This window comes from Dipodomys spectabilis, unplaced genomic scaffold (assembly GCF_019054845.1).
Source record: "Dipodomys spectabilis isolate Male_0828 unplaced genomic scaffold, ASM1905484v1 ptg000059l, whole genome shotgun sequence".
In the NCBI taxonomy this organism is placed as follows: Eukaryota; Metazoa; Chordata; class Mammalia; order Rodentia; family Heteromyidae; genus Dipodomys; species Dipodomys spectabilis.
This window is the reverse complement of record NW_024870736.1, coordinates 2,636,177-2,650,181: the sequence shown is the minus strand read 5'-3', so window position 1 is coordinate 2,650,181 and position 14,005 is coordinate 2,636,177. Positions and strand designations below refer to the sequence as shown.

General features: G+C 38.4%; 1 protein-coding gene across 1 annotated transcript in view; it reads right to left on the bottom strand.

Annotated features, from left to right (window-relative positions):
* Mylk4 (myosin light chain kinase family member 4) overlaps nucleotides 1-14,005 on the bottom strand; it is a 105,749-nt gene that overhangs the window by 18,191 nt on the left and 73,553 nt on the right. The window contains exons 3-8 of the mRNA XM_042680354.1: nucleotides 8,981-9,059; nucleotides 8,208-8,640; nucleotides 6,544-6,839; nucleotides 4,876-4,981; nucleotides 1,702-1,795; nucleotides 1,510-1,619 (exon numbers count right to left, since the gene is read on the bottom strand). Coding sequence (XP_042536288.1) covers nucleotides 1,510-1,619; nucleotides 1,702-1,795; nucleotides 4,876-4,981; nucleotides 6,544-6,839; nucleotides 8,208-8,640; nucleotides 8,981-9,059 — 1,118 coding nt within the window. The remainder of the gene's footprint in view (nucleotides 1-1,509; nucleotides 1,620-1,701; nucleotides 1,796-4,875; nucleotides 4,982-6,543; nucleotides 6,840-8,207; nucleotides 8,641-8,980; nucleotides 9,060-14,005) is intronic.

The following is a 14,005-nucleotide window of genomic DNA, read 5'->3' as shown; positions in this document are numbered from 1 at the left end:
ATGTACCTTCAATCTTAGAAAGAGAAAGCCTTAAAGTCCCTTTCATCAATTGATGGACACAGGTCTAGATAGTCTACTTGTACCATTCTCTATCACATATCAGAGATAGAGAAGGTACCAACACAGGAAGGGATTCCAACCAGCAACAGAACATGGCTCAGGATTTCAACCCAAGAGCAGGTACAGTGATAAAAAAAAAAGTGCTTCTGTGTGGCTGCTTTTTTATTCCCCAAGATGCCTTGCTTCACAGCGAAAAAGCAAAATGCAAAATGGAAAAAATGAATTACAATATTGACTCAATATTAGTTGGAACTACTAGTTTTCTTTTGGGAGGCAGTAATAGGACTTGAATTTGGGGCTTTGTACTCAATAGGCAAATGCTACATCACTTGAGCCATACTTTGTGCTAGCCAAGAATTCTGTTCCTCATATCTATGCCACCGTGTAGCTGTGATTACAGACACATACCGCTGCTTCCCAGCTTGTTCTTTGAGGAAAGATCTCTAAGATTTTGCACAGATTGACCTTGTTTCACAATTTTTGCACCTCTGCCTCCCATGTAGCTAGAATTACAGTCAGACATGAGCTTACCATGTCTGGTTTATTTTCATTTTCTTTCTTCCTTTCCTTCCTTCTTTCTTTCCTTCCTTACTTTCTTCCCCCTTCTTCTTTTCTTCATTCCTTCCTTCCTCCCCCCTTCTCTGTCTTGTCTCTCCCCTTCTCTCTCTCTGTATCTACACACACACACACACACACACACACACACACACACACACACACACACACACACACACACACGAGATTCTAAATCGAAGCTGGAACTTCTTAACTGTAGTCATCAAGGATTTGGTATGAACTTTGAATTCATGAATATATTAATCCCTACTTATTTACCAGTTCTCTCTCAAAGGTCTTATAGTCAACTGTAGCCAGTAAAGCACAATAAGCTATTTTGAGTGATCAAACATTCATATTTATTATAGTATGTTATTCTAATTGTCTTACTATTACTTGCTAACTGATAGCCTTTACTAGATAGATAGATAGATAGATAGATAGATAGATAGATAATAGGTAGATAGATAAATAGAGATGGATAGACAGACAGACAGACAGATAGATAGATAGATAGACAGATAGAGAAGATAGAGAAGAACATAGTGTCTATAGCTCATATTCCCTTGAGCTTATAGAAAGACAAATCTATAATGACAATGGAAAATCACTTTGTTTTAGATTACCCAGGGTAGAATTTAGGCTTGGTTTGGCCATAGAATTTAGATACAAAGATATATCTACTTTGTCTTACTACTTATCAATGGTAGATATACTTGTATCAATGGGAGATACACAATCATTAGCAGTTTCTTTTCTGAAACTAACTGGATCGTATGATTCATGCAAACGAGATCTGATGATGCATTGCACTTCTGTCCTGCTAAGGCAAGACAAAACTGCAGTCTCTTTGTTACAAGTGCTAGGAAGGAGGCATGTGAAGGGGACACCTACTACTCCATGACCAGGATGATGTCATTCTTGGACTCAAAGGCATCATAGAGCTGAATGAGATTCACATGGTCCAGTTGGTTCATGATGCTGATCTCATTCTTCACTTCCTCCTGAGCAGAAGGAAGAAACCACACATTAGCAGATGGATTCTAGTTGAGAGACAGAGAGAGACCTGCCTCCCATGGCCTTTACCTTGTCCTTTCGGCATCTGGTCTTAATGATTTTGGCAGCCAGCTTCAGGCCTGTTGCTTTCTCTTCACACTTGTGGACCTGGCCAAAACGACCCCTGCCAAAGAAGACATCACAGAGTGATCATCCTGATAGGCATGAGGTGTGTGTATGTGGTTCGGGCATTTCTCAATCCGAATTTGAATTTTCCATCCTGTGAGTACATCTACCCTCTCTGGTAAACTTCTAGGATAGCATTGATGGAGGTGGGATCTATGGAGCACCAATACCCTCCTGGAATTGAGAGGGTTAAGGCTTCACATTTCTGGGTACTGTTGGTTTATTATTTGCACATTAAACGTGGAGAACTGTTGTTATGAACAACACAGAATCATCCTGAGTACATGTGAATATAATAAGCAGGACTTTGTAAATATCAACAAAATAGTCTGTGGATCAAGGATATCAAATCATTTTAGAAACTGCATATAAATGTAAAAGTTAATAATGAATATAAATTCATATGATTAATGAGTCACTGATGAGATTTTTCACAGTGTAACTTCGATATCAACTTATATATACTTTCTTTTTTTTTTTTTTTTGTTGGTCGTGGGGCTTGAACTCTGGGCCTGGGCGTTGTCCCTCAGCTCTTCAACTCAAGGCGAGCGCTCTACCACTTGAGCTACAGCGCCACTTCCTCAACTTATATATACTTTCTATGACAGCTTTTGCTAGGGATATACTTTAAATATGTTCCTCAAAAGTTCATGTGATTGGTCTTCAGGATAGCAGTATTGGGTTGATATGGAACTTTTTGTTTGCCAGTTCTGGGCCTTGAACTCTGGGCCTGGGTGTTACCTGTAAGCTCCTTTTGCTCAAGGCTAGAACTCTTCCACTTGAGCTACAGCACCACTTCTGGCTTTTTTGTGATTAATTAGAGATAAGAGTCTCATGGTCTTTCCTGCCCAGGCTGGATTTGAACTGCAATCCTTAGGTCTCAGTTTCCTGAGTAGCTAGGATGGCATGGAACTTTTTTATATTTTTTTTATTGTTAAGGTGATGATGTCTAATTTGTTACCCCTTCCCTCATTTTTCTCCCTTTTTCCCTTCCCCCTCCAGTTCCAATCCCCCCTCACCAAGTTGTACAGAGCATTTCCAACATGTTGCCTTGTGAGTATCGCTGCTGCATAGGTTCCCCCTTTGTCCTTTGTCTCACCATTTTGTTGTTCCCCTTCCTTTCCCTAGTTCAGATAAACATATATACAATACTCAGGGTTCCAAAATTGAATGTAGTGACAACAGGGGATAAACCATAGGGGGGAGGGACACAAAAGAAAAAAGAAATCATGTAGTACATTGAGAACAACAACAAAGAAAAACCTCCTGTGTCCATGTCATGAAGTTCATTTTGCTTAGCATCATCTTATATGGGTAATATGACATAGCTATTGAGCTATTCTGATCATCAGCTAAGATTATCCTAGATGTATACTAATTATTGCAAATAAGAGAGACCATGGGACCTATATTTCTTTGGGTCTGGCTTACTTAATATGATTTTTTCCAAGTCCTTCCATTTCCTTGCAAATGATGCAGTGTTATTCTTTCTGATGGAAGCATAGAGTTCCATTGTGTGTGTGTGTGCACTATATATATATATATATGGTATGGAACTTTTAAGAAGTGGGGCCTACTACAAAATAATTGAGTTGTTAATGCTTGATAAGAAATGTACGCATTATCCTGCCCATGTAATTGTAACCCCTCTGTACAGTATGTTCACAAAAAAAAAGAAAAGAAAAGAAAATGAAAAAAAAAGAAAAAAATAATTGGGTTGTTAGATGTGTTGTCCTCTGAAGAAATTATAGATCTTGTGGAAACCTGGTTAGCTCTTGAAGATGAGCAAACCTAGCCCCTCTCCATCTCTCCCTGACTTCCATGTGCTCCTCCAATAATGTCATTTACCATGACATGATGCATCTAGAGGACCTTTCCCTAGAGCCTCTACAATGAAGGCACTATGATACCAAATGCCCAACCTTTGAGCTAAATATACCTCTTTCATTGATAGAATACCCAACCTGCAGTGGTTGCTTACAGTATCATAAAACAAAGTAACATAGCTTCTTACTTAGTAATCACGAAATGCACAGTCATGAGCAAGTTTTATCTTAAAGCAACAGCACAGGCTCAGTTATACTTTTCTAACTTATGTTAGGAGTATATAATAGCCACCAGTGTTGAAAGAAAGCCAAAGTGATTTTCCCGATAGATCAGACCTCAGTACAACAGAGCAGATCCAGTGGTGCTCACAGAGGTAGAACAGAAGTTTAAGGGGAGCCATTGGCAAACCTTGGCCGGAAAAGCAACAGAAACCCTGGGAATGATGTCCAAATTTCTTCTGCAAATAACTATTCTACTTCAAAAAAATATTTGCCGGCTTGCCACTGAAGTCTCTGAAGACTTAAACATGACACCAGCTCATGTTTTAGAATCCTCATTTCTCCTCTGTCCATTCCTACCAAGTGGAAAGCAAAGCATGATCAGCCAGCTGAGAAAGACCAAGGCCAGGTGATTCCATATGTCCAAAAGCAAAAGGAACATGGAATGGGAAGAGGAGAGAGAAACTTTACAAAAAAGTAACTAATTATACCCCAATAACCAATCACAGAAACTTTGTGCACCTTCCTTGTTAAGCTAATTTTGTACATGTGTAATTTTCTGCATTCCTCTTCCTCTTACAGTGTGAGATAATAAATGGAAAGTTTCATCATTACATCAATTTAGTATTAGTTACAATTTTCAAAAACGATTGAAATCAAGCTAGATGCCAGTGGCTCACACCTGTGATCCTAATTACTCAGGAAACTGCGATCTGAGGACCCAGGTTAAAAGGCAGCCTGGGCAGAAAAGTTGTGAGACACTTACCTCCAGTTAACTAGCAAAAGGCAGAAAGTAGAGCTGTGGCTTAAGTGGTAGAGTGTTAACCTTGAATAAAAAGAAGAGTACCGAAGCCCTGTGTTCAAGCCCAAGAACTTGCACTTAAAAAAATCTTGAAAGCTCTGAAGATGTTTATTTATAATGTTTCTAGTTCTTTGGTGATGGTCAGCTAACACTTCTGAAGTCCTCAGGCTCTGTTTCTGTGAAGGCTTTTCTGTTTTTAGTGAAAGATTATTCAAATCCAGAGTTACTCACCCTCCCAGAATGTCTGTCTTGCTGACAATATATGAACTGTCTACTGCAGCGTATTTGGCTGTTACAATACGATGGTCAAATGGAGCAGCAGGAGCTGGGATATCATCTGGAAGATGAGAGAAGGGCCATTTGTCAGGAAATCTGACCTCACAGTAGCATCAGTCATTGAGCCTCATAGAAAAAATGTGCCCATTTAATCATAAAAAACAAGTGACCCAACTTATTGCTAATAATCTAAGAACATACATTTTTACTTCAGATTCTGACTTGTGACTCATAAGGTGATATTAGAGGTTACAGAAAGAATTTCAGGGCCAGTCAACTATATCCTCATCAGGACAAATTTTGGAAAAGTCATGATAGTTCAAAATCTGCAGCCCCAGGACAGTTTAAACAGTAAGAGTTCAAGAGTTGGGGCTGTAACTTAGTCATAGAGCTCTTGTTTAGCATGAACAAGACTCTTGAGGTACTGCTGACCAAACCAGAGATTAGTCACCAGTACTACAAAAAAGAAAAAAGAAAAGAATAAAGAAAATAAAATACTTCTAAACCTGAGATCACTTTAATTCAAACGTAAGAAATTATTTGACCCATTTCTGCCATTGAAATGTTTGATATTTTATATATAATGCTTTCCAAAAATGTCTTAGGTGTTATATAAGAGACATTTAAGGCATAGAGATGAATTTTTCCTGGCTAGCTGGAAGTTAAACACCCAATAAAAGTAGGTAAGTGTGTAGTGTACAGCTATCAAATTTCTCCCACATTCTACCTTCTATCCCACGTGTTTAAACTTAAGTCTACATTGGCATCATTCCTAACATGCATAATTACTTGATAATATCTCTCCCAGTGTTTCCTCTAAACCTTTGCATTACTATTAAAATATTCTATTCACGAGCCTGTTCATTCTTTGTTTCATCACTTAGCATCTACTTTATACATACAATGATGTAAGAAAGTAGACTATAAGAAATTGTGCCTTCAAAACCAAATATTTATCCAACATATATTTCTTTAAGTACTTACCTTGTTCTATATACTCTTGTAAGTATTGATATGTTTAGCTTAATATCAATTTAGTTTAATTAATTTAACATTTTTATATTCAGATAACATAAACCACTAGGAATCTGATTTGATGTGACCATTCACCTCTCATACCATGCATATGCTGAAAAATAAAATCATGAGGGGATTCTCTTGATGGCATTCATTGTTTCCAATTTTGTTCTTTAAAAAAGAAATTGCTTCACTGGCCTGGAATATAAGCAAGGTTTGGGTTTGCATCCATGAGACCATTTTTAAAAGTGCTTGAGTTGGGGCTGGGAAGGTGGCTCAGTGGTAGAGTGCTTGCCTTGCATGCATGAGGCCCTGGGTTCGATTCCTCAGGACCACATAAGCAAAAAGAAAAAGGTCTGAAGTGGCGCTGTGGCTCGAGTGGTAGAGTGCTAGCCTTGAGCTGAAGAGCTGAGGGACAGCACCCAGGCCCAGAGTTCAGGCCCCACAACCAATCAAAAAAAAAAAAAAGTGCTTGAGTTAACCATATTAATGGCATCATCACAGAATTGTCTTCCTCAGGCTCTTAGACTAGGAGAAATTTGGTTGGAATGCTTGCTGGACAAGGTGAGGAAACTTTAGGAGGCCAGAACAAAAGCCATTTCCTACCCAGTGGGGCCATCAGATCTTGTTCTCTGGAGGTCTTCCTTCCAGCTAACTCCTGGGGTGGACCCTGACAGCTCCTTTGGTCTTGTCTGGTGTCCTCTGTCCTTTCAAATGTTTGTTCTTCGCTTGCACACACAACATCTATTTTGCTCTTTTTGTTGTCCTCATTGACAAAGTACTCCTCCATCACTCTCCGCTTACTGCTGCCAGCAAACTCTGTTTGTTCCACATTTTGGAAAGTGGATCCAGAATTTTCCAGGATTCCTTCTGTCAAAATGTCTTTTAGGCTGATGACACACCTAGAAAATAAAATCCAGTTGTGTTTCTCAAACTTTGAAGGAGAAAATGTTCAGATGATCAAAATTCTTAGAATCAAAGCTTTCTTACAGTAGTGTTCTGGCAAAGAGGATGTGAGTTCTGTAGCAGAAACATGACTACCTCAGTTAGAGACAAACTATGACAGTGTGTTGCTCCCTATTAGATCCAAGGATGTAGAAAATCTCCTCAAGATCTCATGGTGAACCCACATTATTTAACTGACTCTTTATAGAAGTAGTAATTTGATCTTCACCTTTTTGACTTCCTTTATTTATACAAGAGAAAAAAATCACTAAATTATAGCATAACATAAAAAGTGATAATCTGTGGGAAGATTAACAGCCAGGAGAGAGCCTTCACTGGTGCAGGAATTAACCTAATTTCCCTTTTTTGGACAGCTTCTGACCCCATTAAGGATATCTTTATAGGGATTACCTTGAATAATCCTATGCTTAATTTATGGAAAATTAAATTTTTCTAAAGTTAGGCTTCAAATATATTATTTTAAAACTAAATAGAAATTATTTCTTAATTCTCTAAAAGAGACCACACAGGTGTCTAGATATTGTTTTTGCCAAATAGATACTGTGATTTGTTTTAACCTAAAGCAATTCATTTTATTTGGTTACAAAATTTCTTAAATTTGTTTATGAACATTTTCAATAGAAAAATAAAAACAAAAATCTACTTCTTATAATATTTGGGGAGAAATGACCTATTTTTTCCTGAATCATGGACTAGGTATATTTTTCTGTTAGTTTTTAATTTACAATTAAATCTAGGCATTATTTAGTTCTTGGCCTTGGGAAGAATGTTTTATCTATTGTTAAAGAACAAAAAACAAACTTTTTACTTCATCTTTAAAAATACAATCGATCACTGGAAGTATTAATAACCATTACCTTTGTAATGGCTACTTGCACTTATTAAAAGACTTAGAAGACAGAAAAGTGGGACTAGTGTAGCTCTTCAATGGGAGCACAATACTTAGCATGATTCAGGTCCTGGGTTCCATCCCCAGGACAAAAAGAATATAAAAGAAGGAAGGAGAAGGGATGGAGAGGGGACAGAGAGGGGAGAAAAGAAGAGGAGGAGGTATGGGAGGGGAAGAGAGAGGAAGGGAAGGGAAAGGAAAGGAAGGGGAAAAGAATGAAATACTGGAAAATATCACAGGCAAGAAATAAAAAGTAATGACAAGAAAATATGGCAATGGAGATCTACCTTGAGAAACTCAACTCATTGCCTTAAAAATGCTCTCCATTTATCCTTTCAATTTAACCTCAAGTTTTAGTGGCACAAAAATATATAAAAACCTCACCAGCTGTGGATGTGTACTGGTATAACCCTACCTTTCATGGCACTCATCACCATTGGTTTTATCAACATGCTGCCTTTTATTTGAACATTGGTCCAGCACCATTTCATTTGTAATTGTGGTTCCTTCACCGTTCTCAGCTTCTCTTCCACTAGTTTCTTCCTTGGAAAAAGGTTCATTTTTCTCTCTTTCGAACAGTAGACATTCGTTTTTACCCACAACGCCTTGCTTATCATCTCCAGTACTACTGTTTTCTTGTCTCTTCAAACTCTCTACACATGAATAGCCTTTTCCATCTGACTCTATGGAATTTCTTGGCGCAAGATCTTCCGCATTATCTTGTTTTTCCATATTACACATGATAATACTCTGAGCTACGGAGGCATTGGTCTTCTCGGCATTTTTCTTGTTGAGTCTATCAACCTTTTCATTTTCAGAGGAGAATTGGTTCTTCTCTGTAGATCTTTCTAGAAGCCACCATAGGACACATAATATTTAATGGGGAAGGCATGTGATCAGTATAATCTGGGTTTCATACAGTGGTATCTCTACCTGGGTTTCTTTTTATCAGCAGGTATAAGACTCAAGAGCAAAGTAGGAGGAACTATGAATAATCAGCTGACAATGAATTTCAAGAGATTTTTGTTTATAACTGATAGGACCCAAAGCCAAGTTATCCACAAAACAACACATTTCCCTACACAAGTTTAGAAATGTGTCATTTCCTTTAAATAAGAACAACAGATGCAGCAGAACGGTCACAGCAGAATTCTTTTTATCCGCTGTATGGTCTTCTAGAGGTGCTACCTGTGAGGGATGATGTCCTTTCATCTTCAATACGTGTCCTTTCCTTCAGGACAGGGTTTGGCCACACCTTCTCCTCAGTCTGTAAATACAAAATTAAGTAATTGAAATCAGCTATTGCATCCGTGTTTCTCACCTTTAGCACTATGAAGGAGGAGGGTGGACAGTTGTTTGTTGTGAATAACATCATAAGTAGTACATACATACATCTAGCAGCAGCTTTAGCCTCTACCTATCAGATGCCAGCAGTTCCAGGCCTCTGAGCTGTGATGACAAAATTTTCCTGTAGATATCTGAAATGTATCCTCTTTATTATTTCAAAGTCCATAATGCCTTATTATGGACTATGTTGATCCTGTTCTGCAATAGATCTCAAAACTTACCATTCCTGACTATCTAACACATTGTCAATCAAATGTAAAATTAGCCAAGTACTGATAACTTATACCTGTAATCACAGATACTTGGGAGGCTGAGATATGAGGATTGCAGTTCTAAGCCAGTCCAGAGAAGGAAAGTCCATGAGACTCTGTTCTCCAATTAACCACCAAAAAGCTGGGAGTAGTAGAGTACCTTAGTATGGTAGTGTGGCTTAATGGTAGAATGATAGCTTTGAGTTAAAAAGCTAAGGGACAGCACCTAAGTACTCAATTCAAGCCCTAGTACTGCCAGATATACACACATGCATACACACACACACACACACACACACACACACACACACACACACACACACACACACACACCACACAAGACACACAATAAACCAAAATATCTTCAAAGATTGCTGAATGTCCCTTGGCAGCAAAATTGCTCCAGGTTGGTAACTACTATATTATATTATTCAGGCATAGAAATTAAACATAAAATAAGTAGTCACATAGTTTATAACCATTTGATTAATGAAATCCTATATAGATTAGAGTGTCTGAGACTTTCAAAGAAATACTACAGAATTCTATTAAGATTTGTAGAATGTAACCAATTTTTGTGAACAAACTAAAGGATAGCAACAATGTACGTATTATTTTTGACCTCCTGTTAAGTCGTCTTGATATGCTTCATGTAAGTTGAATGCAAAGATATATACACATAAACATATACATATATGTATAGGCACACACACCTACATACATACAGAGAAAGCAGGAGATTAAAGAAAGCTTTTCTTAAGAACAGATGGTACTTCTCCTAAGTAGATAAATTATTCTCACAACTCTAGGTTCTCTGTATTAGTTTAGTAACTCCCTTTAAAATACCACATAAAGGGGCTGGGAATGTGGCTCAGTGGTAGGGTGCTTGCTTCAATTCCTCAGTACCACATAAACAGAAAAGGCTGGAAGTGGCGCTGTGGCTCAAGTGATAGAGGACTAGCCTTGAGCTAACGAGCTTGAACTCAGGGCACTGTCCCTGGGCTACTTTTGCTCAAGGTTGCCTAAACTGGCTTCACATTGAGATCCTCATATCTCAATCTCCTGAAGAGCTAGGACTATAGGCATGAGCCACTAGTGCCAGGCTATTTTCATTTCTTATGCCCTTCTCTTTTAATCTTGTTTATCTTCTGTGGTGCTATGTAATAGACCCTAATAAATATTAATAATTCAGCTTGGCTATGATCCTTTTGTCTGAGTACAGATTGAAATAGGTAGCCAAGTTAGAACCCTATTGTGATTGTCTCTATTTCAGAGTTCTTATGAGGCACAGCTGAATTAATAATGCAAGGTTCTTTAAGGAACTCCTGGCACAGTGTCCATGCTCTGTACATTTTGGCCATTATCACTACCACTCATCGTCATCATCATACCATCATGATCTTCATCATCACCACCACCACCACCACCACCACCACCACCACCACCACCACCACCACCACCATCATCATCATCACATTACTATGTGATGTACTATTCTTTTGGACCATTAAAGGCACACAATCTAATAGGAAACTAATAAGGAAACATATTCAATAAAGTGTTGCAAGAGATAACAGGTTTATCCATAGGCAAAGATCTATGCAAACATAGAAGAGGAGCAACCCACTTTGCTTGGCAAAAAAAAAACAACACATAAAAAGTAAACAACCTAAACTGTTACAAACAACCAAACTGTTACAAACTCTAAAGCTCAGAGTCACAACCTGATTAAGTTGAAGGTCCACAGAATCAATCTCTTGTCCTTGAAATGGAATACAACTTGCTGAAGGGGGCTTTACAAACTGGAAACTCCAAGAGCATAACTCGGGTACTAAGGGCAATTGCAATATACTTTAAAATAATTCAAAGCACAGTTCCACAGGTTCAGAGTATTTCTACTTTGTTTCTGGGCGGGGGGGGGGGGGGGGTGCTTGCAATGCAGAGGCCTGGTCAATAACGTATAAAAAGCAAAGATCAGAGTGTAGGGCGAAAGAATTTTTCTCCTGGGCTGGGAAGGTAGCTCAGTGATAGAATGCTTGAGGCCCTGGATTTGATCCTTAGTACCACATAAGCAGAAAAAGCTGGAAGTGACACTGTGGCTCAAGTGGTAGAGTGCTAACCTTGAGTTGAAGAGATGAGGGACAGCACTCAGGCCCAGAGTTCAGGCCCCACAACCAACAAAAATAAAAGTTTCCCTCATGAATACAGTGCAGAGATGGCTGGAAAAAACAGTTTTCAGGGTCCTCAGGCAAAGTGGGTTGTTCCTCCTCTATTTTCATAGATCTTTGCCTATGGGTAAACCTGTTATCTCTTGCAATACTTTATTGAATAAGTTTCCTTATTAGTTTCCTATTAGATTGTGTGCCTTTAATGGCCCAAAATAATAGTACATCACATAGTAATGTGATGATGATGATGATGATGATGATGATGGTGGTGGTGGTGGTGGTGGTGATGTCAATGAAGATCATGATGGTATGATGATGATGATGAGTGGTAGTGATAATGGCCAAAATGTACAGAGCATGGACACTGTGCCAGGAGTTCCTTAAAGAACCTTGCATTATTTATTCAGTTGTGCCTCATAAGAACTCTGAAATAGAGACAATCATTTCCTTTTATAGAAGAAGGCAGGGTTCTAACTTGGCTACCTATTTCAATCTGTACTCAGAGATTACAGACAGAAGGATCGTAGCCAAGCTGTTATTAGGGTCTATTACATAGCACCACAGAAGATAAAAAAGATTAAGAGAGAAGGGCATAAGAAATGAAAACAGCCTGGTACTAGTGGCCTAACTCTTCAGGAGGCTGAGATACGAGGATCCCAGTGTGAAGCCAGTTTAGGCAGACAAACTAAGAGACTCTTATCTCCAATTAACTAGCAAAAGGCTGAAGTGGAACTATGGCTCAAGTTGTAAAGCACCAGAACAGAAAAGCTAATGGAGAATGAGCATGAGACCCTGAGTTCAAGCCCCACTAAAAAGAAAACAGATTAGTAATGAGACAAATAGTTATCAAAAGATTAGAATAAAAACAAATGGAGGGGAAGAAAGGATAAACAACTTAAAATTCAGATTTGAATGTACACATTCAAATTAGTTAAATGTCAAGACAGTTTTAACAAATTGTGTCTATAACATTTAATTTTTATGATTATTTTATCTTTTCATTTGTAACATAAGAAGGTTGCATTATGATGTTTCTATACAAGCACATAGTGCATTTTGAACAAATTCACTCTCTCTGCTATGTTCCTACTCCTAGGTTTCTCATTTGAAATACAACTAAGTATATCAACAGGCATAATGCTTCTGGACTTACCTTTGTGGGATAAACATAATGGTAAAAGCAAAGATGTATTTAACTATAAAAGCTGGAGTGGCTCCTTTTATTTCAGTCCATCAACATAGGTAAAATTGAGAATTTGGCTGTTCTAATTGATCACTGGAGTGCTAATTGATCACTGCTTACCCAGAAAGCCAGCTGAGTGTGGGTAGAGCATCTGTTCACATGTTGTGATCAAATTCTTCAGGCTCCAGGTCTGACCCAACCAGCAGCAGAAGATACTGATGTTGAAGAGCAGAGAACCCGGTTTCTGAACAAAGCTACCCCCCCCCTTTGGTAAACATAAACCACATGTTTTGCCATGTAAATAATGTAAGGTCTTCATTCATTGCTGCAGGATATTATATTTTCATTTCCCTATGTAATACTGACATCTAGAGGAACTCTGAACTGAAGCTTTTCCAATAATCGGAAGTATGTCTTTCCTGTGTCTGGACAGTAAAGTTGTTTATTTTGCGTTTCCAAGTTCTGTATAGAAGTCGCTAAGACAGAATACACTGATCTGTGGATGCATCTATTTGCAGTCCAGAAATGAAACATGTTTTCTGCTGACTATGGAGGATAGGATGGATGCTGTGAAACACAGATGTTCCTGAAACAATTCTGCTCATTATCCTATTAAAGGATAAAAAACACATAGGGAATGCACTCCTCTGCTGAATTCACACTGATGACTAAGAACAAAAGACCTTGTTTCATTCAAATGCCTTTATTTATTCATGCACTTGTGAATGGCTGCCTTTGTTGCTACTTATTATAACAACAATTTTCAGTTTATGAAAGTGGCTAACACACATCGTTCAGATATTCAAATATTCAAAGCTTGGCTTTCTCCACTTGTCCTCTTTCCTACATGAGTCTCCTTAGTATCCAGGGATTATCCAGAATTCTAAAAAACACATTTTTGTTTGTTAAAGTCACCCAGCCAGTAGTAATTTGCTATAGCAGCCTGAACTATGTCATTCTTTTGTGTGTGGGGGGAGGGAGGGTCATGGGGCTTGAACTCTGGGCTTAGGCGCTGTCCCTCAGCTCTTCAGCTCAAGGTGCGTACTCTACCACTTGAGCCACAGAGCCATTTCCAGTTTTCTGGTGGTTAATTGAAGATAAGAGTTTCATGGCTTTTCCTGCCTGGGCTGGCTTTGAACCATGATCCTCAGATCTTAGCCTCGTAAGTATCCAGGATTATAGGCATGAGCCACTGGTGCCCAGCTACTCTTTTTAAATATATATTTTATATGTTTTAAAATACATATTAATAAAATTTGACATG